Source organism: Fukomys damarensis, unplaced genomic scaffold (genome assembly GCF_012274545.1).
Source record: "Fukomys damarensis isolate Sample0158 unplaced genomic scaffold, DMR_v1.0_HiC HiC_scaffold_21, whole genome shotgun sequence".
NCBI classification, from domain to species: Eukaryota; Metazoa; Chordata; class Mammalia; order Rodentia; family Bathyergidae; genus Fukomys; species Fukomys damarensis.
The window spans coordinates 12213478-12227430 of NW_022900933.1; the positions used below are offsets into that span (position 1 = coordinate 12213478).

Genomic DNA, 13953 nt, shown 5'->3' on the forward strand with positions numbered 1-13953 from the left:
GGAATGAATTTGGAAGTATAGCTTCTCTTTCAATTTCATTGAAAAGTTTGAAGAGTAATGGTAGTAGTTCTTCTCTAAATGTCTTGTAAAATTCAGCAGTGAATCCATCAGGGCCTTGCCCAGGCTAGCTTTGAACTCACAGCCCTCCTACCTTGGCCTCCTAAGTAGGTGGGATTGCAGGTGTGTGTCACCAAACTTGGATAGTTATAATTACTATTAAGTATTATTTCCCTTCCTCTTCTAATTGCTCCATATATATGTGAGTGTATATATATATATATATATATATATATACACACACACACACACACATATACATATATGATAATTTTGAAATAAAGTTTTGATTTTAAAAAAGGAAAAAGGGGGCTGGGGATTTAGCTCAGTAGTTTGGTGGCTGCCTCGCAAGCACAAGGACCCAAGTTCGATCCCCAGTACCAAAAAAAAAAAAAAAATCACAGGAAACTTTTTCAGAAAAGCACTATTAGTTTCACATTATTTTCCTTAAAATCTAATTTTTGTCTAAAAAAATTTGGCTGTCATACATAAAAAATAGTTGATCGCTGTTTTATGCTTAGGTTTGAAAGAGAAGGGAGCCAACATGTGGTAATGTGATTGGACGCAAGGGTGAGCTCAGACAGGAACGGACTGGGGTGGGTGTCCAGTGAGGCCTGTCTGGTTAAAGACTTCTTGACCTGATTGTGTAGCATTACTACCTCTTGGAAGAATGACCTTTCTAGACTTTAGAACTTTCTTTAGGGGATAGAAGTTTTAGTCTCTACAACACACCTTGGGGAAAGGAATTCTGGTTTCAGGGACTTAGAGCAGAAAAGAAGAGCCAGAGGCAGGAAGGCACAAGTCAGTCAAAGACCTTACTTCTTCGGACTTCCAGTATCCCTCATTTAAGTGCTCAGCTTGCCATAGTTCCATACTTTGGGGTCTTGTTCCCTGAACTCTAACAAAATGGAAGGGTTTTCTGCATTTGAAGTTAACTGCGACCTGTGTTTTCATTGCATTTGTTCAGTTTTAGCATGCACTGAATGAGAACGAACCACGTTAAATAAGAATGCCACTTGGTAGAAGAGATGCTGCATGTTTAACTATGTAAGTCTTACTAAGATTAAGTTCTTGTGTCCTCTGAGCTGTCTCTGTAAGCCTCTTGCTGCTATCTAAAATCTGTGTATCTCTCTCTTGAGTGTTCTAACAAAGAATAATACAGATGCCAGTTTCAGGAAACTTAGTCCTGAATTTTGTTTTTTACTATAATATTTATATGTTGATGTTAGCTAGAAAATACGACCAGAATTAAAGCACATGTAACCTGGAATCTCATTTTTCACATTCTGTAGGGAAAAGACCTTCAGTTTGGGAACCAGTATATAATACTCAGAGTTGTGGGTCTGTAACTGTTAAGTGCCTTTCAATAAGAGTTGTTGGGAGTGCCCCAGGGAAAAGTACGGCATTTAAATTAGACTTGTTAGACCTTGGCATATATCCCTTGAATTGGAAGTCTGTTTGGATATCTTCAGTGGTAATTCTTAATGAACTTACATTGTACCTTTGAATAAACTGACATTCTAAATTAGTAGACATAATATTTTAAAAGCGAAATAAAAATAGAATTTTGAAAAAAAAAAGTTGATCACCTTTACACATCAACAATCTATTTACCTTTCAACATCATGGAGGATAACTTGTTCATCATTTCCTGTAAAGGAAAAAAGCAGACATTTGATTTCTGCAAGTTGGTGCCTGACCACATTGCAATGTAGTATTTTTGAGTTTTCATAGAAAAATATGAACATAGTCATTGTTAGTACTAATTAGGAGTATTAATTTTAAAAGGTTTATAAAAATAATTTAAGGATGGGACATTCTTACAGAGAATTGTAATAAAACATAATAGCATAAGGTATAACATAATAACAGTTTAAGTTATATTACCCAGGGGATTAGGCAAAGACTTTGGCCATTAAGGAAAATAGTGAATGATCAAATAATTTACTCATCCAAGATAGCTTCTCCCATCTTCCAGCAAAACACTCATTCACTAAGACTGGACTAACATCTCTAGCATTTCTATACCCAGCTGTTTATCTGAACATAGAGATAGTAAGTGGATCTATTTCATAAGGCTGTTATAAGGATATAAGTCTGTAAAAGCATTCAGAACAGGCTGAGCAGCTGATAAGCCTATAACAGTGATGGTGAACCTTTTAGAGCATTCAATGATACAAACAGCCCACTAGGGCACGGGTGTCATAAGTCTACCACCAATAGTCTATAATAAATGTGTGCTACCATTCCCACCTCATCTTCCTTTATAGCATTAAAATGTGGAAACTGTGATTCTAAATGATGGGAGTTTTTCTCTACAACCTTTTTTTCTCTTTTATCAAAAGGTCTAAAAATATATTCATGACATGACTTCAAAATGGTTTATATAGGGCTGGGGATTGAGCTCAGTAGTTCTGCCGCCTGCCTTGCAAGCACAAAGACCTGAGTTCAATCCCCGTACCTAAAAAAAAAAAAAGGTTTATACAGCCAAAAAAAACCCCACAAAAACTTGAATACCAAAAAGACTGTAAGATATATCCCACCCTATGCTTAAATGTATACCCAGTAATCACTTAATAGGAAGCAAGAGTAGCACTAAAGATATGGTTCAGGTAAGCCCTCCCTGTACATTCTACCATGGAATTTATAAAAATGACTTCTAGGATTCAGGAATAGTGCTAGGGGATGAGGATATGAGAACAAGATTCTGCCCCATCCTTCAGAAACTGACAGTCTAAACACACAAACTAGTAGCATCAAGATTTCTCTCAGTGATATGGTTTAGCTATCGGACATTCTTCATGTGCAGAAAGAAGGTGAATGAAAGAATAAGACATTTAAAAAGACACTATTACTCAAAATGCTTACCAATGAAAAGGTACCAGAGAGTTAAGGTGCAGAACAGCATAAACAAAAAGCTCATGGGGGTGCCGGGGATTTAGCGCAGTGGCACCAGGCCTGCCTTGCAAGTGCAAGGTCCTGAGTTCGATCCCGGTACCAAAAAAAAAGCAGATATCAAATGGGGAATCTGCAGCTCAGAAGAGAAGTAAAGTCTAGAAATTTGGTGGTCAGAAGTGGGTAGCTGATGAAAGACATCACCAAAAGGTTGGCACTAGCCATTCTAATCATATACTAACATAATCCTTTTCAAACAAGAGTTATCTGTGGGTCATGACATCAAATTCAGTTTTGGCCAGCAACTTTAAAAATAAAACAGGGGGACATTGCTGGACTATGTAGCAAGAACCTGTCTAGAAAAAAGAAGGAAGAAGAGGAGAAAGAAATACAATCAAAAACAAAATCAAGGGGCCAGGGATTTAGCTCAGTGGCAACCGCACCTGCCTCACAAGCACAAGGTCCTGAATTCGATCCCTGGTAACTGGGGGGAGGGGGGGTCAAAAGTATAACCATATAGAGCATATATAGTAAGGTAAGTTGGTAAGTTGTATGCGAGTACCAGATTTCAACACAAAAAATGTTGTGCCAAAGAGAAAGAAGATAGAGAGAGGGGGTAGGAGAAAGGATGAGAAAGAAATGAATCCATCCTAACTCACATGTCAAAACTGCTATAAGAGAATACAACCTATGGGAAAGCCAGTAATTCTATAGCTCAATAATATACAGGAAGAAAAATAAGGAATAAATTTAGCCTCCTAAAATTCCAATCACAGAAAAATTCTCTGTTCTTACCTCCAGAAAAAACTTTGGTGTTCCCACTGTTGAAAGCCAAGCAAAAAATGTTGGAATGGTGCTCTCCTTTCAGCTGTATGGGCTTGACCCTGGAGTGGATGGCTTGTTCCATGTGCCACAATAAAACCCGGCGGTCATCGCCTCCTTGAGAAGGGGACAAGAATATAGGATTAAAAGAGCTGACAGTGCAAGGCTGACACTTGATTCTGCCAGCCTCAAATCCCATGCTTTCCCAAAACTGCACCTCAATTCCAAAAGATTCTGATGGGGCACATAAACCCAGACTCCACCCATCCTCTCAACCCTTGGGATGTACGACCTCTAGGCCACTCATTCTCGTCCAGCAATTAAATCTTACACAGATAATACAGAAATTGACAGGCATAAGCATTTATATAGAGACCATCTTCCAAGTCTACCCTGTTCCTATCTTTCTAGGGACTCAAATGTTTATTAATCTGCTACCTAGAATCTTTCTACATAAGTTCTTAAAAATCTAACCAAAGAACCCTGAAATAAAGAGTTTTACCACAACAGTTTTTAAACCAGTCTGCATGATGGGATCTCACACTGATTAAGAGCAAGTGTATAAATGAGAGCAAAGAAAGTACCAAACTGTAGTAGGAGTGTAACATAACCCAACTCTCATAGGGCTCTTACTTCAGAAGTCTGAAGTAAGTAATATTACACTGCATGAGCTAATCTTCCAGAGAATATGTATCTTCTATACTTTTATCTGAAGATGTGCTAAAAATGTTTGGAAGAGGCTGGGTGTGGTGGCACATGCATGTAATTCCAGCATCCGGGAGGCTGAGGCCAGGCTGGGCTCCACAGTCAGTTCAAAGCCAGCCTGAACTACACTCAAACCCCCACCAAAAAAAAAGTTTGGAAGAATGAAAAAACTGTTAATAACAGTTACTTCTAGGGAGCACAATTAGACAAGTAATTTTTGACATACTGTTATTTTTTTGTAAAACAATAATACAGTCTTCTCTTATTAAAAATTTTTAAATTACACTAGCACAAATATCAAGCTCTGCTTCTTCTCCTGTTTAATTAAAAATAAAGCATCTTGGCTAGGATGAATAGCTCAGTGGTAGAGTATGTGCTAAAGAATACACAAGGTGCTAGGTTCTATCCCTAGCACCAGATTAAAACAACAACAAAGACAACCCAAATTTTTAAAAGGGCACACCATAAGGCATGAAGTTATTACACCTACTGTATAAGAGCTATGAGGGAGAGATAATTTGAGAAGAGATAAATTAGGTATAAAAGTGCACCAATGCCCATTTTTATAATACAAAAAGCTTTTAAAGCTCCAAGACAGTAGGAACCTTTTTTCATTTTTGTTCACTGTGGAATCCCCAGCACATAAATGAATGTACCCAAAGAATAGGAACTGGATAAATATGCTTAGTTAGGGCCATGGATTTAGCTTAGTGGCGGTGCACCTGCCTCACAAGCACAAGTTCTTGAGTTTGAGCCCCAGTATGGGGGGAGGGGTGCTTAGCTTGCCTATTTGTGCTATGCTTGTATTGGTGGTCAAATCTAGATGGTTGTAAAGAAGTTGTTAACTGAGGTCATGGTGGCACATACCTCTAATCCCAGGTATGTGAGAGGCTAGGGCAGAAGGGTCACAAATTCAAGCCCAGCCTGGGCAACTTAGTGAGCCTGTGTCTCCAAATACAAAAAAAAAAAAAAAAAAAAAAAAAAAAAAAAAAAAAAAAATTTAGCGCTGGAGATGTGGTGATCATAGTGTATCAATAGACACCCATCTGTTGTAACAAATTTCCTATTACAGTGGAGGGTTTTGACAATGTGGAGAAGCTAGATGAGTGGGAGTGTAAAAGGTATAAGGGAAATAATCTAATCTTTCTTTTAATTTTGCTGTGAACCTATAACTTCTCTAAAAAAATAAGACTTCAAACAAAACAAAGAGTAGATTGAAAGTAAACTAAAATTATCAACATTTGCAGGCCGGGCATGGTGGTGCACGCCTGTAATCCCAGCACCAGGGAGGCTGAAGCAGGAGGATCACTGTGATTTCAAGACCAGCCTGGGCTACATAGTGAGTTCCAGGTCAGTCTCAACTACATAGTGAGACCCTGTCTCAAAAAAGCAAAATCTGACTGGTTATCTGACCTTTAAAAACATTTACATATTCCATATCAAGGAATTATTGATATTTCTTAGATATAATAATGGTGCTGTAATTATGTTTAAAAAAAGAAAAAAATTCCCTTTTAGTTAGGGTCGCATACTAAGGTGGTTGATATGGTATATGCCTATAATTTCCTTCACCATGCACCCCCAAAAAATAGCGGGATAGGTGCTTACTAAAATGTCAAAACTGCTACAGACAAGTGCACTACTCTACTTTTGTGTATGTTTGAAGATATCGGTAATAAAATATTTTGAATTGTTTTAATGTTCATGATAGGAAAAAAATTAAGTCTGCAAAGCAGACTGGGATTTCACGACAAAGAAATAGCAACTGAGAGGACCTTTATATTTATTTATTAAGATCTCTTTATATTTATTTACTAAGATGTGCTGCCAGGCAGCACAATCCCTTTTGAACAGGAGCAACTTAAAGAGAAACAATCAGTTAAAAATAAGAGACCTATCTCTTTGCACATGAAGTCTTGGCCTAAGATTTTCCCCTATCACCCAGAAAGCACTGTCTAACATTTATTCCAGACATTTACAGTGTGATTTTTTTTTTTTTTTTTTGGAGACAGGGTCTTGTTTTGTAGCACAGGCTGGTCTCGAACTCTGTTATACTCCTGCCTCAGCCTCCCAAGCACTGGGATTATAGGTGTGAACAACTGCATCAGGTTTATGATTTAATCTTACCAAGTACATAGTAATTAAAAATGTATGGTTATTTGTTGAGTGCCCTGGGATCGCTTAAATTATGTGTTCCTAGTATTTAACATGACAGTGACAGTCCACAGGAGAAATCACTGAGACAAAAATGATCACCCTGGCAAAGACTGTCTCTACACTTTGCTCTCAAAGTAGTATAAGAAGACAAAAAGCACATCATCCCTCACTCTTTCCATTTCCTTAGCTGAAGTATTAAAGATCCTGTGGAAAGAGAAGTTTTTAACCTAGTGTTAGAAAAAAACAAAAAACACCTCAGTGAGTGCATACTGAGGCCTAAACTAAAACTCTTGGGCTGCTTTTTTTTTTCCCTGTACCATGAATCATACTGAGGACCTTGCACTTGCTGGGCAGGTGCAGTGCTACTGAGCTACACCCCAGGCCCTTCTTGGGCTGCTTTTAAGTCAGCAGATGGAGCAGATCAGTTGTGGCCACCTCACAAAGTAAGGGAAGCCTGGTGAAACAAGTCAGTTAAGAAAGCAAAAGGAAGACAGGCATGGTGGCACATGCCTGTAATCCTGCACTCAGGAGGCTGAGGCAAGGGGATTGTTGTTGAGGCCAGCACAGTGAGTCCAAGGCCAGTCTGAATTGCACAGCAAGACCCTGTTCTCAATCAATCAATCAATCAATCAACCAATTTATTTATTTATTTAAAAAAGACGAAAGAAAAGAAAGCAAAAGAAGATTTGAAGTTCTGTGTGTATGAATTCCCTAGTCACTTAAAAAGGGGAGAGACTGGGCTCAGATTTAGCAGGCACTGCGCCTGCCTCACAAGCACAAGGTCCTGAGTTTGACCCCTGGGATCAAAAAAATAAGGGGAAGAGATTAAACTAGACATGGTGGCACATGCCCATAATTCTAGTACAGTTTGTACAAGGGCTGAGTTACTCCTTTGCCTTCATTTAACTGTAAACACCAACCATACTATCCTAATGATTATTTGGGCTTAAACGTAGGAGGTGGCACAGATTGCTGACATCAGAGAGAAAGCCAGTGGGAGGCACCTTGGATGAGTGGTGTCTGCCCCTATAAATACTGGAAGCCTGAATTATCTAAGCCCCTTTTCTACCCCTTTGCACTTGAGTCCCTTTTTTCCTTCACCCTCTTTCCCTTCACCCTTCTCCCTATTCCTGCTGCCATTCTTTGATCTTCAATAAATATACTTACTACATACTACAAGGTGTAAGCTTGGCAATTCTTTCCTTGTTGTACACAAGAACCTAGATTATTTTTGGCCCACTCAAATGTAACATCTGATGAGCTGAGCCAGGAGGACTTTACCAAACCTCAATAACTCACAGGACCACAAGCCAAGAGACTTTATTACAGCACAGCGGCCTAGAGACCTCACCAGACTCAGTGACACCGGCAGCCTAGAGACCTTTGGAGACCTCAGGAGAAGTGGACAACCAGACAACCCAGGGAGCAAGGAATATAACCCCCACTCTATTGGGAGACTCTGTCTGGGTGAAATATTGATTCCCAGGAGGAGAGGTGGACCAACTGCCATATATGGAAAAGGTGAGATTGTGGGACAAAAGGTTTCTGTTCTTATGGAGGACAGGAGAGGCCCTACCAATCATTGGGCTTATATTCTGTTGTTGATCCACACAATGCAGAGAGTCTACCTTGGAGGCTGTGGAACAGGCCTCAGCAGGGATGGGCATAAGCTAAGTGGAACAAAGGAAAAGGTCACTTGAGCAGGGGAGAAGACAAATGCTTTGTCTACTGGTATAGCTTCCCACAGCATGACACCAGGAAAGACAAACCTGGCCCATGCATACTGTTGCTTTTCTCTGTGGCGTACTTGCCCTGAATAAACACAGCCCTTTGTTTAGAGCCAAGGGTGTCTGTGATTCCCACAGTTTGAGTGCAGTGGGTCATGCATCACATGGAGGGATTTCTTTCCATAGGATTTAGAAATTTTCCTTTTCCTTTTGATTCTCCCTCACCCCCTCACCTCTCAGGTATCAAAGTGTTCCCTTTAATTGTTGGTTCTGGATAATTCAAAAACAGGATTAAGAGACACAATGTCTTCCTGCAAGGGAACAGAGTTACTGATCCATTTAAACCTTACACCATTTCTTCCACGTGAGCCAGTAGGAGGCAGAGCCTGCTCCAGTTGACTCATCTAAACTGAGTCTAGAATGCTTCTGAGAGCTGTTACTTTCTAGGGTAGCTTGCTGATATTGAATTTGCTCTCCTTTTTAACCAGTTTTCCTTTCATTGCAGTAACTGGGTTTAAATTTATACTGTTGTCTAAAAGGGCATAGTGCCGGACTTTTACTTTGAGATTCTGTCACCACATGTGTTATGCTTTATGGCTTAATCTAGTGAGTAGAGTTTTCTCTAGGGATGGATCTTGTTTCCTTTTAATTGGCTAAGGGACTTTCACCTAGTAAGGTATTACACTTATGAGTTCTTCAACCAGAAGATGAGTTGTGTTTATAGGAGAAATCCAATGGGTTCAAGGAAGTAGCACTGGTATTTATAATTTACAATTATATTTATATTTAGGGTTAGGACAGGATACTGGCATCTAGTCCCGAAGAATTCAGCCTAATCAGTTCAAACTCCTGATGCCTTAAAAGGAGTTCAGCCCAGCCAGATAATAAAACCCCTACTGGGCTTAAAAGGAAATTCAACACTACCAGGTTCAACTGGAAGAAAATGCCCTGCCAGGTTAAATCCCTGAGAGGTTAAACCTAGATCCTAATCTTTGCTCCTTCTATCTACAGATGGAAACAACCTCATCTATTCTTCCTGAGTCCCCGCTCAGATGTCTTCTTAACCAATGGGATGAGTTCCACACTAAGACCCTTCAAAGAGATCATCTTCTATCACTGTGCAGTAACAAATGGCCTATGTATCCACTTGAGGAAAATGAGACATGGCCACCCCTTGGCAGCCTGAAATATAATGCCATATTTCAATTATACCTCTACTGTAAGGAGAAAACAAATGGCCGGAGGTGCCTTATATTTAAGCCTTTAAAGGCCGGGGATTTGGCTTGGTGGTTCTGCTACCTGCCTTGCAAGCACAAGGGCCCAAGTTCAATCCCTGATACAAAAAAAAAAAAAAAGCCTTTATGGTCCTCTAACAGGGGCCTGATCTGGGCCCTAAAAGTCATAATCTCTCAGGATCTGATGTTGAGGACTCCTTCCTGTCAGCTCCTCCTCCCCACAGTCTACCTCCTCAGCACCCTACTTATTCAGGACCCTCAGGAGATAAAAACCATTTCCTGAGTCCTCCTCATATTAGGCCTGGGTTTACTTACTACAGGCCCTTAAACTCAGGGAACCCTATATCTGAACCAACAAATGCTCTATCCCTTTAAGAAGTGGCAGGCACCAAAGGTACAGTCCATGTGGTAGTTTCCTTTTCAGTCATGGATATTCAACTGTGCAGAGAAATTGGGTAGATTTTCTGAGGATCCCGATGGTTTCCAAACCCAAACAAAGGCTTTTGATCTGACCTGTTGAGATGTCCAATTCATCCTCCCTTCTTATTGCACACAGTAGAAAGGAAAAGGATTATAAAGGCTGCAAAGTGGGCCAATGACAAAGCCTTTGCAGCATCACCCTCTGATAATCAGCTGACTGCAGCATTAGAATGTAGCATTATTTGGATCTTGGAAGGGCCTAAGTGGAATTATAACAGGGCAAAGAATGCTGGGATTAGAGGTGTGCATCACCATGCCCAGCTAGTATGTGACAAGGGATGCCTAAACCTGTGAACTACAATAAACTCAGGTTTATGAGGGCCCTAATAAAAAGTTACTTGCTCTTTGGCTTCAGATTGAAGAAGCCCTTTATAGATACACTAATTTAGTCTCTGAATCTAGAGAAGGTCAAATTATCCTAAGGCAGTATTTTATCAGCTCAGTCAGCTCCAGATACTAGAAAAAAAGCTCCAAAAAACTCCAACTGGGCCTGAAAACCAAAGTAAGCCAATTGGTCAATGAAGCTTATTTGGTGTTCAATAACCAGGATGAAGTAGAGAACAAATGGAAACTATATAAGGAAAGGAGAAAAGGAAATTGAAATTTTTAAAATTGTACTTAAAAACTGTAGCCTCAGGCTGGGCACAGTGGCATACACCTGTAATCCCAGCACATGGGAGGCTGAGGCAGGAAGATTGCTGTGAGTTCAAGAGCAGCCTGGGCTACATAGTGAGTTCCAGGTCAGTCTTAACTACATTGTAAGACCCCGTCTCAAAAACAAAAACAAAAAGCAAAAGTGAAAAACAAAAACTGCAGCCTCAGAATCAACACCAGTTTTACTTTTTTTCTTTCCGGGAGAGAAAACACCAAACGCTATGGCAAAATAGATGGATAGAAGGTTTTGTCCCATTCTAAGGAGATTGTGTGAGTAGTCTTAGTACTGCCTTGTTGACTACACTTACTAAAATAATAGATGATTCATAAAAGGGGCATGGCCAAATACATCTGAGTGTGCTCTGGTATATAAACAATTATCTTATGTGTGCTTGCTTGTCCATCTGTCCAATTTGTGCTAATGACTTATTGCAGCATCTACAGCTATTTTGAGTTCAACAATTTTTTTTCTTCCTATTGCCCCTTTTTGAGATTTTCATGGAAGACAGTTTATATAAGTTAAAATATTTATGTCTACAACTTAATTTGGCTTATATGCAAAATAAACATCATTAAAGTTAACATGATTCTACCCAGGTTGCCAGCCAATCAAAATGATGTCAAGACTGGTTTTAAAAATGCAATGCTAACTATTGTCTGTGTACAATAACTTGAAAGTCTTTCACTGACCTAAAATAATGTGTTAATTGCTGTGACCTGGTTCTTACAGGTCATCTAAAAACAAAAATATTCTGTTACTATAACTAAATAGGGGGCCAGGGATTTAGCTCAGTGGTGCCACACTTGCCTTGCAAGAGCAAGGTCCTGAGTTTGATCCCCAGTTCTAAAAAAACCAAACAAACAAAAAAAAACAAAAACCCTAACAACAAGATAACTGAATAAGGACCCCCCCCCCTTGGGCTTGAGAAAACTTCTGGACAAGATTGCAAATGTCTGGAATCCAAAACAAAGTCAGAGAAACTGTAATTGTGCTCTACCAGACATGAAGAGATTTTACAAGAGAATCAAGTTACAAATTTTAGCTAATTGATAGATATAGATAGATAGATCGATCGATCTATATATATCTTTGTTTCAGTTTGAGTTGATGTTTAATTGGTGTATTTAAAAAATGTTTTATGCATTGCAAATTCTTGAATTGTAATTATAGGGTTAACTTGCTCTTTTCTGTACTTTGTTGATGAAAACCTCAAGGCTAATATTGCTCTACTGAAAGTTAAATTTTAAAATGCAACAATCTGAGAAGAAAAAAAGGACACTAAAATTTGAATAGCTTAAGACAAGTTTGTTACAGAAGGTTTACAGTAAGTAAGATGGCGGAGAAAAATATTAAGCTATTAGTAGAAGAGACATACTTTTGTTATGAAAGGATTTTGTATGTTTGTCTTGTTAGATGGATAAAGAGAGATATACAAGACTAGAGGGCCTAGGTATGTTCAGAAGGTGTGTGGAAATATCAAGGAAATATGTATGTTTGCTTGTTGGTTTCAAGATTGTTATAAAAGGTTTGTATTTACAGGCCTAAAGAGACATCAATGAATATTACTTAAATGTTATTGTAATATGTTTACATTGGTTGTCATCTAAGGGTTAAATTCTAAATGTGCTATTGTGTTATGTCTACACTGGTCATCTTCAAAAGATTAAATTTTGTGAGAAAAAAACAAGGTCTTATTGAAAAGATTTGATACCAAATTTTTAAAAGGGCATAAGGTTTCATATATATATAATTGTGATTATTATTGTTAATTTTTCTGATGTACTCAATGTATTCATGCTGACTATACAGGTTTTCTAATATATTGTTTATGATAATAACCTCCTTTTGATTCAGGTATTTTCCTTTCTCTTACACTCCAGCTACTTATGATAACAGGTACATTCATAGCCAGATGTATTTTCTTTAGATGGCATCCTATTCAAAGGATAACAATTTACATGAGAAATTTTTGTGTTTTGGAGGAGAATGAGTGGATTTAATAATGGCCATTAGTGACTATTAAGATGGACATTTAAGTGTGTTACAAAGATAATGTCATAATTGTCATGCTAACATATTATTTGTGGCTCTTGATTTGAAGCTTTTTTCTGTTAACATTTTACAGGGGAAGATTCAACTACTACAACAACAATTAATAAAAATAATTCTAACTATATTTTATATTTTAAAGTGCTTGGCAAAATTATAATAATTAAATTCACTATTCCCACTGCAATGCTAATGTTATTGATCTTCTCTTCTGGATGTTCAACAATTAAAATTTAGAGACCAGAACTAGAAAAGCAACTGGGCTAAGAAGACAGCCAATATTTTGGCCCTGGCCCTTCAAGGTCTACAAACAACCCAGAACATGACAGAAACTTTTGTACAAGAACTTTTTAACTTTGATAAGTCACCCAAACTCCTAAACAGAGAGATTGTTGGGCAACCAAAAAGATAAAAGTCAAAAGTGTGCCAAAGGAGTGTCACTTGAGTAGGGAAAAATCTGCATTGCTTTCACAGAAAGCAACATGGTCAAGCAAGGCCATAACACATCCCAATGGCTGACACTAACAGGAGCTGAGAGGCTCTTATACAAGGTTCAAGTAATGCCTGTGGAGACTTAACTGACCTTGACAGGCAGCAAAAGGTAAATTTTAATTAATCTAAGTCTCACCTTAACTTGGTCTTAAACACCCAGTAGAAAAGTATAATCCAAAGTCGAGATCACAGTAATAAAGCTGGATATAAGAAGGGGCTCCAATTACTGACCCCTACTGACAGCTTCCAAATACACTAGTGACTCACCTTTATCATGGGTCAATTAAAAAAAAAATTATGGTAAAATTTATAGATGAACATGGGCCGAGGATTTAGCTCAGTGGTTCGGTGGCCTGCCTTGCAAGCACAAGGACCCGAGTTCAATCCCCGGTACCAAAAAAAAAAAAAAATTTATAGATGAACAAGTTTAAAAATTTTTTTAATTATTAAATTTTTAATCTTTTTACAGTTAAGAAAAATTATAACAAATATCAGAATAAACCAGGTGCGGTGGCGCATGCCCATAATCCCAGCACTCGGGAGGCTGAGGCAGGAGATCACTGTGAGTTTGAGACCAGCCTGGGCTACACAGTGAGTTCCAGGTCAGGCTCAACTACATAGTGAGACCCTGCCTAAAAAAAAAAAAAAAAAAAAAAAAAAAAAAAAACAGACTTACAAA

General features: G+C 38.5%; 1 protein-coding gene across 3 annotated transcripts in view; it reads right to left on the reverse strand.

Annotated features, from left to right (window-relative positions):
- Dcaf5 (DDB1 and CUL4 associated factor 5) overlaps positions 1-13953 on the reverse strand; it is a 121001-nt gene that overhangs the window by 73770 nt on the left and 33278 nt on the right. For all 3 annotated transcript variants that reach the window (XM_010645353.3, XM_010645352.1, XM_010645354.2), the window contains exons 2-3: positions 3748-3891; positions 1672-1708 (exon numbers count right to left, since the gene is read on the reverse strand). In XM_010645353.3, coding sequence (XP_010643655.1) covers positions 1672-1708; positions 3748-3859 — 149 coding nt within the window. In that variant the 5' untranslated portion in view covers positions 3860-3891. The remainder of the gene's footprint in view (positions 1-1671; positions 1709-3747; positions 3892-13953) is intronic.